Consider the following 16650-nt stretch of genomic DNA (forward strand, 5'->3'; position numbering starts at 1 on the left):
AATCTGCCGCCCCCAACATCGCCGCCACTATATTAAATTTATTAACCCTTAAACCTAAGTCTAACCCTAACACCCCCTAACTTAAATATAATTTAAATAAATATAAATAAATATTCCTAGCATTAAATAAATTATTCCTATTTAAAACTAAATACTTACCTATAAAATAAACCCTAAGCTAGCTACAATATAACTAATAGTTACATTGTAGCTAGCTTAGGGTTTATTTTTATTTTACAGGCATCTTTGTATTTATTTTAACTAGGTACAATAGTTATTAAATAGTTATTAACTATTTAATAACTTCCTAGTTAAAATAAAGACAAAAGTACCTGTAAAATAAAACCTAACCTAAGTTACAATTACACCTAACACTACACTATAATTAAATTAATTCCTGAAATTAACTACAATTAAATAAAATTAAATAAAATTATCTAAAGTACAAAAACAAACAAACACTAAATTACAGAAAATAATAAAATAATTACAAGATTTTTAAACTAATTACACCTAATCTAATCCCCCTAACAAAATAAAAAAGACCCTCCAAAATAAAAAAAAGCCCTACCCTACACTAAATTACAAATACAAATCAGCTCTTTTACCTGTAAAAAAAAATGACAACCCCCACCACCATTAAAACTCACCACCCACACAACCAACCCTACTCTAAAACCCACCCAATCTCCCCTTAAAAAAACCTAACACTAACCCCTTGAAGATCACCCTACCTTGAGACGTCTTCACCCAACCGGGCCGAAGTCCTCAACGAAAGCCGGGCGAAGTGGTCCTCCAGATTGGCAGAAGTCTTCATCCAAGCCGGGCAGAAGAGGTCCTCCAGACGGGCAGAAGTCTTCATCCAGACGGCATCTTCTATCTTCATCCATCCGGCGCGAAGCGGGTCCATCTTCAAGACATCGACGCGGAGCATCCTCTTCATCCGGAGTCTTCTTCGACAATGACGGGTCCTTTAAGTGACATCATCCAAGATGGCGTCCCTTCAATTCCGATTGGCTGATAGATTTCTATCAGCCAATCGGAATTAAGGTAGGAAAAATCCTATTGGTTGATGCACTCAGTCAATAGGATTGAACTTCAATCCTATTGGCTGTTCCAATCAGCCAATAGAATGCGAGCTCAATCACCCAATAGGATTGAACTTCAATCCTATTGGCTGATTGCATCAACCAATAGGATAAGTGGATTACGTCACTTAAAGGATCCGTCATTGTCGAAGAAGACTCCGGATGAAGAGGATGCTCCGCGTCGGATGTCTTGAAGATGGACCCACTCCGCGCCGGATGGATGAAGATAGAAGATGCCGTCTGGATGAAGACTTCTGCCCGTCTGGAGGACCTCTTCTGCCTGGCTTGGATGAAGACTTCTGCCCGTCTGGAGGACCACTTCGCCCGGCTTCGTTGAGGGCTTCGGCCCGGTTGGGTGAAGAAGTCTTAAGGTAGGGTGATCTTCAAGGGGTTAGTGTTAGTTTTTTTTAAAGGGGGAATGGGTGGGTTTTAGAGTAGGGTTGGTTGTGTGGGTGGTGGGTTTTAATGTTGGGGGGGTTGTAATTTTTTTTTACAGGTAAAAGAGCTGATTACTTTGGGGCAATGCCCCGCAAAAGGCCCTTTTAAGGGCTATTTATAATTTAGTGTAGGGTAGGGCTTTTTTTATTTTGGGGGGGCTTTTTTATTTTGTTAGGGGGATTAGATTAGGTGTAATTAGTTTAAAAATCTTGTAATTATTTTATTATTTTCTGTAATTTAGTGTTTTTTTTTGTACTTTAGTTAATTTAGGGAATTAATTTAATTATAGTGTAGTGTTAGGTGTAATTGTAACTTAGGTTAGGTCTTATTTTACAGGTATATTTGTATTTATTTTAGCTAGGTAGTTATTAAATAGTTAATAACTATTTAATAACTATTGTGCCTAGTTAAAATAAATACAAAGTTGCCTGTAAAATAAAAATAAACCCTAAGATAGATACAATGTAACTATTAGTTATATTGTATCTAGCTTAGGCCTAGATTTGGAGTTTGGCGTTAGCCGTGAAAACCAGCGTTAGAGGCTCCTAACGCTGGTTTTAGGCTAACTCCGGTATTTGGAGTCACTCAAAATAGGGTCTAACGCTCACTTTTCAGCCGCGACTTTTCCATACCGCAGTTACCGCAGATCCCCTTACGTAAATTGCGTATCCTATCTTTTCAATGGGATCTTTCTAACTCCGGTATTTAGAGTCGTGTCTGAAGTGAGCGTTAGACATCTAACGACAAAACTCCAGCCGCAGGAAAAAAGTCAGTAGTTAAGAGCTTTCTGGGCTAACGCCGGTTTATAAAGCTCTTAACTACTGTGCTCTAAAGTACACTAACACCCATAAACTACCTATGTACCCCTAAACCGAGGTCCCCCCACATCGCCGCAACTCGATTACATTTTTTTAACCCCTAATCTGCCGACCGCCACCTACGTTATACTTATGTACCCCTAATCTGCTGCCCCTAACACCGCCGACCCCTATATTATATTTATTCACCCCTAATCTGCCCCCCACAACGTCGCCTCCACCTGCCTACACTTATTAACCCCTAAATCTGCCGACCGGACCTCACCGCTATTCTAATAAATGTATTAACCCCTAAAGCTAAGTCTAACCCTAACATTAACACCCCCCTAAATTAAATATAATTTTAATCTAACGAAATTAATTAACTCTTATTAAATAAATTATTCCTATTTAAAGATAAATACTTACCTGTAAAATAAATCCTAATATAGCTACAGTATAAATTATAATTATATTATAGCTATTTTAGGATTTATATTTATTTTACAGGTAACTTTGTATTTATTTTAACCAGGTACAATAGCTATTAAATAGTTAAGAACTATTTAATAGCTAAAATAGTTAAAATAATTACAAAATTACCTGTAAAATAAATCCTAACCTAAGTTACAATTAAACCTAACACTACACTATCAATACAGGGAGTGCAGAATTATTAGGCAAATGAGTATTTTGACCACATCATCCTCTTTATGCATGTTGTCTTACTCCAAGCTGTATAGGCTCGAAAACCTACTACAAATTAAGCATATTAGGTGATGTGCATCTCTGTAATGAGAAGGGGTGTGGTCTAATGACATCAACACCCTATATCAGGTGTGCATAATTATTAGGCAACTTCCTTTCCTTTGGCAAAATGGGTCAAAAGAAGGACTTGACAGGCTCAGAAAAGTCAAAAATAGTGAGATATCTTGCAGAGGGATGCAGCACTCTTAAAATTGCAAAGCTTCTGAAGCGTGATCATCGAACAATCAAGCGTTGCATTCAAAATAGTCAAAAGGGTCGCAAGAAGCGTGTGGAAAAACCAAGGCGCAAAATAACTGCCCATGAACTGAGAAAAGTCAAGCGTGCAGCTGCCAAGATGCCACTTGCCACCAGTTTGGCCATATTTCAGAGCTGCAACATCACTGGAGTGCCCAAAAGCACAAGGTGTGCAATACTCAGAGACATGGCCAAGGTAAGAAAGGCTGAAAGACGACCACCACTGAACAAGACACACAAGCTGAAACGTCAAGACTGGGCCAAGAAATATCTCAAGACTGATTTTTCTAAGGTTTTATGGACTGATGAAATGAGAGTGAGTCTTGATGGGCCCGTGGCTGGATTGGTAAAGGGCAGAGAGCTCCAGTCCGACTCAGACGCCAGCAAGGTGGAGGTGGAGTACTGTTTTGGGCTGGTATCATCAAAGATGAGCTTGTGGGGCCTTTTCGGGTTGAGGATGGAGTCAAGCTCAACTCCCAGTCCTACTGCCAGTTTCTGGAAGACACCTTCTTCAAGCAGTGGTACAGGAAGAAGTCTGCATCCTTCAAGAAAAACATGATTTTCATGCAGGACAATGCTCCATCACACGTGTCCATGTACTCCACAGCGTGGCTGGCAAGAAAGGGTATAAAAGAAGAAAATCTAATGACATGGCCTCCTTGTTCACCTGATCTGAACCCCATTGAGAACCTGTGGTCCATCATCAAATGTGAGATTTACAAGGAGGGAAAACAGTACACCTCTCTGAACAGTGTCTGGGAGGCTGTGGTTGCTGCTGCACGCAATGTTGATGGTGAACAGATCAAAACACTGACAGAATCCATGGATGGTAGGCTTTTGAGTGTCCTTGCAAAGAAAGGTGGCTATATTGGTCACTGATTTGTTTTTGTTTTGTTTTTGAATGTCAGAAATGTATATTTGTGAATGTTGAGATGTTATATTGGTTTCACTGGTAAAAATAAATAATTGAAATGGGTATATATTTGTTTTTTGTTAAGTTGCCTAATAATTATGCACAGTAATAGTCACCTGCACACACAGATATCCCCCTAAAAATGCTATAACTAAAAACAAACTAAAAACTACTTCCAAAACTATTCAGCTTTGATATTAATGAGTTTTTTGGGTTCATTGAGAACATGGTTGTTGTTCAATAATAAAATTAATCCTCAAAAATACAACTTGCCTAATAATTCTGCACTCCCTGTAAATTAATTAAATAAACTACCTACAATTACCTACAATTAACTTAACACTACACTATCAATAAATTAATTAAATACAATTCCTACAAATAAATACAATTAAATAAACTAGCTAAAGTACAAAAAATAAAAAAGAACTAAGTTACAAAAAATAAAAAAATATTTACAAACATAAGAAAAATATTACAACAATTTTAAACTAATTACACCTACTCTAAGCCCCCTAATAAAATAACAAAGCCCCCCAAAATAAAAAATGCCCTACCCTATTCTAAATTACTAAAGTTCAAAGCTCTTTTACCTTACCAGCCCTGAACAGGGCCCTTTGCAGGGCATGCCCCAAAGAATTCAGCTCTTTTGCCTGTAAAAAAAAACATACAATACCCCCCCCCAACATTACAACCCACCACCCACATACCCCTAATCTAACCCAAACCCCCCTTAAATAAACCTAACACTAAGCCCCTGAAGATCTTCCTACCTTATCTTCACCATACCTGAAGAGCTCCTCCGATGTCCTGATCCAAGCCCAAGCGGGGGGCTGAAGAGGTCCATGATCCGGCTGAAGTCTTCATCCAAGCGGGAGCTGAAGAGGTCCATGATCCGGATGAAGTCTTCATCCAAGCGGGAGCTGAAGAGGTCCATGATCCGGATGAAGTCTTCTATCAACGGCATCTTCAATCTTCTTTCTTCGGGAGCCATCATCTTCCATCCGACGCGGAACATCCTCTTCTCCCGACGCCTACTAGCCGAATGACGGTTCCAAGATGGCCTCCCTCGAATTCCGATTGGCTGATAGGATTCTATCAGCCAATCGGAATTAAGGTAGGAATATTCTGATTGGCTGATGGAATCAGCCAATCAGAATCAAGTTCAATCCGATTGGCTGATCCAATCAGCCATTCAGATTGAGCTCGCATTCTATTGGCTGATCGGAACAGCCAATAGAATGCAAGCTCAATCTGATTGGCTGATTGGATCAGCCAATCGGATTGAACTTGATTCTGATTGGCTGATTCCATCAGCCAATCAGAATATTCCTACCTTAATTCCGATTGGCTGACCCCTAAAGCTAAGTCTAACCCTAACACTAACACCCCCCTAAGTTAAATATAATTTACATCTAACGAAATTAATTATCTCTTATTAAATAAATTATTCCTATTTAAAGCTAAATACTTACCTGTAAAATAAATCCTAATATAGCTACAATATAAATTATAATTATATTATAGCTATTTTAGGATTTATATTTATTTTACAGGTAGATTAGGGGTTAATAATTGAAGTTAGGTGTTGGCGATGTTAGGGAGGGCAGATTAGGGGTTAATACTATTTATTATAGGGTTAGTGAGGCGGATTAGGGGTTAATAACTTTATTATAGTAGCGCTCAGGTCCGGTCGGCAGATTAGGGGTTAATAAGTGTAGGCAGGTGGAGGCGACGTTGTGGGGGGCAGATTAGGGGTTAATAAATATAATATAGGGGTCGGCGATGTTAGGGCAGCAGATTAGGGGTACATAGGGATAATGTAAGTAGCGGCGGTTTACGGAGCGGCAGATTAGGGGTTAATAATAATATGCAGGGGTCAGCGATAGCGGGGGCGGCAGATTAGGGGTTAATAAGTGTAAGGTTAGGGGTGTTTAGACTCGGGGTACATGTTAGGGTGTTAGGTGCAGACGTAGGAAGTGTTTCCGCATAGCAAACAATGGGGCTGCATTAGGAGCTGAACGCGGCTTTTTTGCAGGTGTTAGTTTTTTTTTCAGCTCAAACAGCCCCATTGTTTCCTATGGGGGAATCGTGCACGAGCACGTTTTTGAGGCTGGCCGCTTGCGTAAGCAACTCTGGTATCGAGAGTTGCTGCCCCCCCCTACACCGCCGCCACCTACATTATACTTATTAACCCCTAAACCGCCGCTCCCTGAGCCCATCGCCACTCTAATAAACTTATTAACCCTTAAACCGCCGCTCACGGACCCCGCCGCAACTAAATAAAGTGTTTAACCCCTAAACCACTGCTCCCAGAGCCCACCGCCACCTACATTATACTTATTAACCCATAATCTGCCCCCCTACACCGCCGCCACCTACATTATACTTATTAACCCCTAAACCGCCGCTCCCAGAGCCCACCGCCACCTACATTATACTTATTAACCCCTGATCTGCCCCCCCCTACACCGCCGCAACCTACATTATACTTATTAACCCCTAATCTGCCGCCCCCAACATCGCCGCCACTATATTAAATTTATTAACCCTTAAACCTAAGTCTAACCCTAACACCCCCTAACTTAAATATAATTTAAATAAATATAAATAAATATTCCTAGCATTAAATAAATTATTCCTATTTAAAACTAAATACTTACCTATAAAATAAACCCTAAGCTAGCTACAATATAACTAATAGTTACATTGTAGCTAGCTTAGGGTTTATTTTTATTTTACAGGCATCTTTGTATTTATTTTAACTAGGTACAATAGTTATTAAATAGTTATTAACTATTTAATAACTTCCTAGTTAAAATAAAGACAAAAGTACCTGTAAAATAAAACCTAACCTAAGTTACAATTACACCTAACACTACACTATAATTAAATTAATTCCCGAAATTAACTACAATTAAATAAAATTAAATAAAATTATCTAAAGTACAAAAACAAACAAACACTAAATTACAGAAAATAATAAAATAATTACAAGATTTTTAAACTAATTACACCTAATCTAATCCCCCTAACAAAATAAAAAAGACCCTCCAAAATAAAAAAAGCCCTACCCTACACTAAATTACAAATACAAATCAGCTCTTTTACCTGTAAAAAAAAAATGACAACCCCCACCACCATTAAAACTCACCACCTACACAACCAACCCTACTCTAAAACCCACCCAATCTCCCCTTAAAAAAACCTAACACTAACCCCTTGAAGATCACCCTACCTTGAGACGTCTTCACCCAACCGGGCCAAAGTCCTCAACGAAAGCCGGGCGAAGTGGTCCTCCAGATTGGCAGAAGTCTTCATCCAAGCCGGGCAGAAGAGGTCCTCCAGACGGGCAGAAGTCTTCATCCAGACGGCATCTTCTATCTTCATCCATCCGGCGCGAAGCGGGTCCATCTTCAAGACATCGACGAAGAGCATCCTCTTCATCCGGAGTCTTCTTCGACAATGACGGGTCCTTTAAGTGACATCATCCAAGATGGCGTCCCTTCAATTCCGATTGGCTGATAGATTTCTATCAGCCAATCGGAATTAAGGTAGGAAAAATCCTATTGGTTGATGCACTCAGTCAATAGGATTGAACTTCAATCCTATTGGCTGTTCCAATCAGCCAATAGAATGCGAGCTCAATCACCCAATAGGATTGAACTTCAATCCTATTGGCTGATTGCATCAACCAATAGGATAAGTGGATGACGTCACTTAAAGGATCCGTCATTGTCGAAGAAGACTCCGGATGAAGAGGATGCTCCGCGTCGGATGTCTTGAAGATGGACCCACTCCGCGCCGGATGGATGAAGATAGAAGATGCCGTCTGGATGAAGACTTCTGCCCGTCTGGAGGACCTCTTCTGCCTGGCTTGGATGAAGACTTCTGCCCGTCTGGAGGACCACTTCGCCCGGCTTCGTTGAGGGCTTCGGCCCGGTTGGGTGAAGAAGTCTTAAGGTAGGGTGATCTTCAAGGGGTTAGTGTTAGGTTTTTTTAAAGGGGGAATGGGTGGGTTTTAGAGTAGGGTTGGTTGTGTGGGTGGTGGGTTTTAATGTTGGGGGGGTTGTAATTTTTTTTTACAGGTAAAAGAGCTGATTACTTTGGGGCAATGCCCCGCAAAAGGCCCTTTTAAGGGCTATTTATAATTTAGTGTAGGGTAGGGCTTTTTTTATTTTGGGGGGGCTTTTTTATTTTGTTAGGGGGATTAGATTAGGTGTAATTAGTTTAAAAATCTTGTAATTATTTTATTATTTTCTGTAATTTAGTGTTTTTTTTTTGTACTTTAGTTAATTTAGGGAATTAATTTAATTATAGTGTAGAGTTAGGTGTAATTGTAACTTAGGTTAGGTCTTATTTTACAGGTATATTTGTATTTATTTTAGCTAGGTAGTTATTAAATAGTTAATAACTATTTAATAACTATTGTGCCTAGTTAAAATAAATACAAAGTTGCCTGTAAAATAAAAATAAACCCTAAGATAGCTACAATGTAACTATTAGTTATATTGTAGCTAGCTTAGGCCTAGATTTGGAGTTTGGCGTTAGCCGTGAAAACCAGCGTTAGAGGCTCCTAACGCTGGTTTTAGGCTAACTCCGGTATTTAGAGTCACTCAAAATAGGGTCTAACGCTCACTTTCCAGCCGCAACTTTTCCATACCGCAGATCCCCTTACGTAATTTGCGTATCCTATCTTTTCAATGGGATCTTTCTAACGCCGGTATTTAGAGTCGTGTCTGAAGTGAGCGTTAGACATCTAACGACAAAACTCCAGCCGCAGGAAAAAAGTCAGTAGTTAAGAGCTTTCTGAGCTAACGCCGGTTTATAAAGCTCTTAACTACTGTGCTCTAAAGTACACTAACACCCATAAACTACCTATGTACCCCTAAACCGAGGTCCCCCCACATCGCCGCAACTCGATTAAATTTTTTTAACCCCTAATCTGCCGACCCGCACCTACGTTATACTTATGTACCCCTAATCTGCTGCCCCTAACACCGCCGACCCCTATATTATATTTATTCACCCCTAATCTGCCCCCCACAACGTCGCCTCCACCTGCCTACACTTATTAACCCCTAATCTGCCGACCGGACCTCACCGCTATTCTAATAAATGTATTAACCCCTAAAGCTAAGTCTAACCCTAACACTAACACCCCCCTAAGTTAAATATAATTTTAATCTAACGAAATTAATTAACTCTTATTAAATAAATTATTCCTATTTAAAGATAAATACTTACCTGTAAAATAAATCCTAATATAGCTACAGTATAAATTATAATTATATTATAGCTATTTTAGGATTTATATTTATTTTACAGGTAACTTTGTATTTATTTTAACCAGGTACAATAGCTATTAAATAGTTAAGAACTATTTAATAGCTAAAATAGTTAAAATAATTACAAAATTACCTGTAAAATAAATCCTAACCTAAGTTACAATTAAACCTAACACTACTCTATCAATACAGGGAGTGCAGAATTATTAGGCAAATTAGTATTTTGACCACATCATCCTCTTTATGCATGTTGTCTTACTCCAAGCTGTATAGGCTCGAAAGCCTACTACCAATTAAGCATATTAGGTGATGTGCATCTCTGTAATGAGAAGGGGTGTGGTCTAATGACATCAACACCCTATATCAGGTGTGCATAATTATTAGGCAACTTCCTTTCCTTTGGCAAAATGGGTCAAAAGAAGGACTAGACAGGCTCAGAAAAGTCAAAAATAGTGAGATATCTTGCAGAGGGATGCAGCACTCTTAAAATTGCAAAGCTTCTGAAGCGTGATCATCGAACAATCAAGCGTTGCATTCAAAATAGTCAACAGGGTCGCAAGAAGCGTGTGGAAAAACCAAGGCGCAAAATAACTGCCCATGAACTAAGAAAAGTCAAGCGTGCAGCTGCCAAGATGCCACTTGCCACCAGTTTGGCCATATTTCAGAGCTGCAACATCACTGGAGTGCCCAAAAGCACAAGGTGTGCAATACTCAGAGACATGGCCAAGGTAAGAAAGGCTGAAAGACGACCACCACTGAACAAGACACACAAGCTGAAACGTCAAGACTGGGCCAAGAAATATCTCAAGACTGATTTTTCTAAGGTTTTATGGACTGATGAAATGAGAGTGAGTCTTGATGGGCCCGTGGCTGGATTGGTAAAGGGCAGAGAGCTCCAGTCCGACTCAGACGCCAGCAAGGTGGAGGTGGAGTACTGTTTTGGGCTGGTATCATCAAAGATGAGCTTGTGGGGCCTATTCAGGTTGAGGATGGAGTCAAGCTCAACTCCCAGTCCTACTGCCAGTTTCTGGAAGACACCTTCTTCAAGCAGTGGTACAGGAAGAAGTCTGCATCCTTCAAGAAAAACATGATTTTCATGCAGGACAATGCTCCATCACACGCGTCCATGTACTCCACAGCGTGGCTGGCAAGAAAGGGTATAAAAGAAGAAAATCTAATGACATGGCCTCCTTGTTCACCTGATCTGAACCCCATTGAGAACCTGTGGTCCATCATCAAATGTGAGATTTACAAGGATGGAAAACAGTACACCTCTCTGAACAGTGTCTGGGAGGCTGTGGTTGCTGCTGCACGCAATGTTGATGGTGAACAGATCAAAACACTGACAGAATCCATGGATGGTAGGCTTTTGAGTGTCCTTGCAAAGAAAGGTGGCTATATTGGTCACTGATTTGTTTTTGTTTTGTTTTTGAATGTCAGAAATGTATATTTGTGAATGTTGAGATGTTATATTGGTTTCACTGGTAAAAATAAATAATTGAAATGGGTATATATTTGTTTTTTGTTAAGTTGCCTAATAATTATGCACAGTAATAGTCACCTGCACACACAGATATCCCCCTAAAAATGCTATAACTAAAAACAAACTAAAAACTACTTCCAAAACTATTCAGCTTTGATATTAATGAGTTTTTTGGGTTCATTGAGAACATGGTTGTTGTTCAATAATAAAATTAATCCTCAAAAATACAACTTGCCTAATAATTCTGCACTCCCTGTAAATTCATTAAATAAACTACCTACAATTACCTACAATTAACCTAACACTACACTATCAATAAATTAATTAAATACAATTCCTACAAATAAATACAATTAAATAAACTAGCTAAAGTACAAAAAATAAAAAAGAACTAAGTTACAAAAAATAAAAAAATATTTACAAACATAAGAAAAATATTACAACAATTTTAAACTAATTACACCTACTCTAAGCCCCCTAATAAAATAACAAAGCCCCCCAAAATAAAAAAATGCCCTACCCTATTCTAAATTACTAAAGTTCAAAGCTCTTTTACCTTACCAGCCCTAAACAGGGCCCTTTGCGGGGCATGCCCCAAAGAATTCAGCTCTTTTGCCTGTAAAAAAAAAATATACAATACCCCCCCCCAACATTACAACCCACCACCCACATACCCCTAATCTAACCCAACCCCCCCTTAAATAAACGTAACACTAAGCCCCTGAAGATCTTCCTACCTTATCTTCACCATACCAGGTTCACCGATCCGTCCTGAAGAGCTCCTCCGATGTCCTGATCCAAGCCCAAGCGGGGGGCTGAAGAGGTCCATGATCCGGCTGAAGTCTTCATCCAAGCGGGAGCTGAAGAGGTCCATGATCCGGATGAAGTCTTCATCCAAGCGGGAGCTGAAGAGGTCCATGATCCGGATGAAGTCTTCTATCAACGGCATCTTCAATCTTCTTTCTTCGGGAGCCATCATCTTCCATCCGACACGGAACATCCTCTTCTCCCGACGCATACTAGCCGAATGACGGTTCCTTTAAGGGACGTCATCCAAGATGGCGTCCCTCGAATTCCGATTGGCTGATAGGATTCTATCAGCCAATCGGAATTAAGGTAGGAATATTCTGATTGGCTGATGGAATCAGCCAATCAGAATCAAGTTCAATCCGATTGGCTGATCCAATCAGCCAATCAGATTGAGCTCGCATTCTATTGGCTGATCGGAACAGCCAATAGAATGCGAGCTCAATCTGATTGGCTGATTGGATCAGCCAATCGGATTGAACTTGATTCTGATTGGCTGATTCCATCAGCCAATCAGAATATTCCTACCTTAATTCCGATTGGCTGACCCCTAAAGCTAAGTCTAACCCTAACACTAACACCCCCCTAAGTTAAATATAATTTACATCTAACGAAATTAATTATCTCTTATTAAATAAATTATTCCTATTTAAAGCTAAATACTTACCTGTAAAATAAATCCTAATATAGCTACAATATAAATTATAATTATAGCTATTTTAGGATTTATATTTATTTTACAGGTAGATTAGGGGTTAATAATTGAAGTTAGGTGTTGGCAATGTTAGGGAGGGCAGATTAGGGGTTAATACTATTTATTATAGGGTTAGTGAGGCGGATTAGGGGTTAATAACTTTATTATAGTAGCGCTCAGGTCCGGTCGGCAGATTAGGGGTTAATAAGTGTAGGCAGGTGGAGGCGACGTTGTGGGGGGCAGATTAGGGGTTAATAAATATAATATAGGGGTCGGCGATGTTAGGGCAGCAGATTAGGGGTACATAGGGATAATGTAAGTAGCGGCGGTTTACGGAGCGGCAGATTAGGGGTTAATAATAATATGCAGGGGTCAGCGATAGCGGGGGCGGCAGATTAGGGGTTAATAAGTGTAAGGTTAGGGGTGTTTAGACTCGGGGTACATGTTAGGGTGTTAGGTGCAGACGTAGGAAGTGTTTCCGCATAGCAAACAATGGGGCTGCGTTAGGAGCTGAACGCGGCTTTTTTGCAGGTGTTAGTTTTTTTTTCAGCTCAAACAGCCCCATTGTTTCCTATGGGGGAATCGTGCACGAGCAAGTTTTTGAGGCTGGCCACTTGCGTAAGCAACTCTGGTATCGAGAGTTGAAGCTGCGTTAAAAATGCTCTACGCTCCTTTTTTGGAGCCTAACGCAGCCTTTATGTAGACTCTCAATACCAGAGTTATTTTTATGGTGCGGCCAGAAAAAAGCCGGCGTTAGCTACGCGGGTCTTTACCGACAAAACTCCAAATCTAGGCCATAGGGTTTATTTTATAGGTAAGTATTTAGTTTTAAATAGGAATAATTTATTTAATGCTAGGAATATTTTTTATATTTATTTAAATTATATTTAAGTTAGGGGGTGTTAGGGTTAGGGTTAGACTTAGGCTTAGGGGTTAATACATTTAATATAGTGGCGGCAGGGTGTAGGGGGGCAGATTAGGGGTTAATAAATTTAATATAGTGGCGGCGGTGTAGGGGGGGCAGATTAGCGGTTAATAAGTATAATGTAAGTGGCGGTAGGCTCCGTGAGGGGCGGTTTAGGGGGTAAAAAATGTATTTAGTTGCGGCGGGGTCTGTGAGCAGCGGTTTAGGGGTTAATACATTTATTAGAGTTGCGGTGGGCTCCGGAAGCAGCGGTTTAGGGGTTAAACAATTTATTTAGTTGCGGTGGGCTCCAGGAGCGGCGGTTTAGGGGGTAAACAGTATAGTATAGTGTGGGTATTTAGTGACAGGGTACCAAGAAAGCTGTAAAAAAATCGAAGAGCAGCGAGATCGATGACTGTTAGTTAACAACAGTCCGCTGCTCATCACACCGTACTTGGTGCGCGGCTTTTTGACAGCTTTTTTGATAATTTTGGAGAACGTATTCAGGTCAGCGGCGGCGATCTTAGGCGAGCGTATTGGTGCCGTTGAATGCAGGTAAGTTGACGGCTTGATAAATAGATGCCTTTATATCATCCCCAGTGGTTCTCTTGTTACCTACTCTGTGCCATGTGAAATTTTGTATCCAAGGGAGCTTCATTGCTTGCTATGGAAGGCATCTCTCATCTCTCTGGGATTTCAAGATTCCTCACCTTTTCTTAGAACATTCAGTTCTACCTCTGTGAAGTCAGCACTATACTCTCTCCCCAAACTAGAGAATGTTTGATTATCTGGCCCATAGAATGTAAAGACGCTCACTCGGAAACTGAAGCTGACAGTTTTTCAGTTTTAATTTAAATAAAAGACATACAAGGCGCTATTTAATTTATAAAATATACACATTTATATACAAAGTACGAGACTAATTTGTTAAAGTTACACAGAAACTGTGAAGGCATAATCACAATTTGAAAAATCACACTCCTAAATACACTGCTGTATACAAAATAAAATATAAAATAGAAAGTGAAAAGTTTAAATGTAATTACATTTTTAATCTAAAGTGTACAAACGCACAAAGTTTAAATGCAACAGAACTGTCATGCAATGCTATATTACACTGGGCTTGTCTCTTCTACACATACAGAAATGCAGGAAAACCCCCTTGGAGAAGCAAAACAACATCAGCCTATTGAATATTTCACTAGGGGATCTCCCAGTGCTGGAGGATCATTTTAGAATATCTTACCTGAGCGGAGAGGTTTAGAATATCAGGACCTTAGTGTGATATTTTTTGTTAGCAATTTATTAGTGTTTTTACAAAAAAGGTTCTGAATTTTGTAGACCGGCTGAAACAAAAAAGTTCTAACTATTGGTTTCTACAGCTATCTAGTATTATTGCAGCAAGAAAATAATTATCTGTCATTTAATTTGATTGACTGCATCAGTGTATATTTTCTGACACATATTTTCTATATGTTTTTCAGGTTGTCTTGGGTTGTCCTGTATACAGCCCTCATGTTAATCATATCTCTGCTGATGGCCATTATAACAACTTCTATCTATCCGTTCAATAACAGCAACTGTTATCTGATCTTCATGCTCTATACTATGTATGGCATATCTCTGGTAAGAGCTCAACAACATTATACTGCATGATGTACATCCTCTTTAGATACAACAAAGAAAGTTAGGTTAGTTTCCTTTTAACGGTAATTGCGACAAATGGTTTATTAGGTACTATGCATTAGAATTGTTTTATACTTAAAGGGACACCGGTGTTGATCACTATTAGATTTAGTGCTATCAGACAATACAGAAATAATATCAAACATAGAAGTGAAAGAACATTTGGATAACAGTGATCATAACATGGTCACGTTTAAAATCACTTTTCATAAGCAGTATTACAAGGGATCAACCAAGGCTTTTAATTTTAAGAAGAATTAAATGATTTAAGGAAATGACATAAATTGGGACAAAGTATTCTCAAATAAAAACACAGTGGATACATAACATAAATAAATATACATATCAACACATACCACATGGTTATAAAGGTAAAATAAATTAATCCAAGCCAATGTGGCTAAATAAAAATGTGTTAAGAGAAATTAGGACATTTAAATTATTCAAAGAGAAAAGTACAGGCTTAACATTCCAAATATATAAGAAATGTAACAAGAATTGAATTGAAAATGAAAGATTAATGGCAAAGCTTAATGGCAAAGGATTCTAAGTCAAACCCTAAAAGTTTTTTAAATTATATTAATGGCAAAAAATCTAATGAAAATATAGGTACATTAAAATGTGATAAGGGTAGCATGATTACCAATGACAGGGAAAAGACTGAGGTACTAAACCAGCTCTTTTCTTCAGTATACACAAGAAAGGAACAATGGGAGATACTTTGAAACAAACTAGAACATACAAGCCCTTACCATTAACTGGGTTATCTTTAGATGAGATCAGAAAAAACCCCGGATAATATTAAGGTAAAAAAAAACCTGCAGGTCCAGATGGAACACACCCATGGGTTTTACAGGAACTTAGCACTATTATAGCTAAACCTCTATTCTTAATTTTTCAAGACCCATTATCCTCAGGCATAGTACTCTAGGACTGGCGTAAAACTGATGTGGTGCCACTTTTTAAAATGGAAGCAGGGCTGATCCAGAAAGCAATAGACTAGTTAGTCTACATTGGTAGTTGGGAGAATACTTGAAGGGATTATAAGAGATTATATTTATGAGTATATTCGTGTAAACAAGATTACGAGTTCAAATCAGCATGGTTTTATGAGAAATAGATCATGCTAAACTAATCTAATTAGGTTCTATGAGGAAGTAAGTAAAAATATAGATAAAGAGGAATTAGTTCATGTGCTATACTTGGGTTTTGCAAATGCGTTTGATACAGTGCCATATGAGAGATTATGGTACAAAATTAAGGGACTGGGGATAGCTAAAAATGTTATCTCATGGATAAATAACTGGATAAAACACATGGAGCAATGCATAAGTAGTAAATGGACCATACTCATATTGGACAAAAGTAATCAGTGTAGTCCCCCAGGGATCAGTACTGGGCCCTGTTTTTTTTAATATTTTTATTAATAACTTGGAGCATGGATTAAATAGCAACATCTCTGTTTTTTGCAGTCATTAGGTTAGTGCAGGATCAAATTGTTTTGCAAGAGGATTTTCAAAAATTGGAAGACTGGGCTGGTAAATGGAAAA

The 16650-nt window shown here is 38.9% G+C and overlaps 1 protein-coding gene across 2 annotated transcripts in view; it reads left to right on the forward strand.

Annotated features, from left to right (window-relative positions):
* ABCA5 (ATP binding cassette subfamily A member 5) overlaps positions 1–16650 on the forward strand; it is a 477891-nt gene that overhangs the window by 122710 nt on the left and 338531 nt on the right. For both annotated transcript variants that reach the window (XM_053707235.1, XM_053707226.1), the window contains exon 7: positions 14899–15040. In XM_053707235.1, coding sequence (XP_053563210.1) covers positions 14899–15040 — 142 coding nt within the window. The remainder of the gene's footprint in view (positions 1–14898; positions 15041–16650) is intronic.

Source organism: Bombina bombina, chromosome 1 (assembly GCF_027579735.1).
Source record: "Bombina bombina isolate aBomBom1 chromosome 1, aBomBom1.pri, whole genome shotgun sequence".
Classification (NCBI taxonomy): Eukaryota; Metazoa; Chordata; class Amphibia; order Anura; family Bombinatoridae; genus Bombina; species Bombina bombina.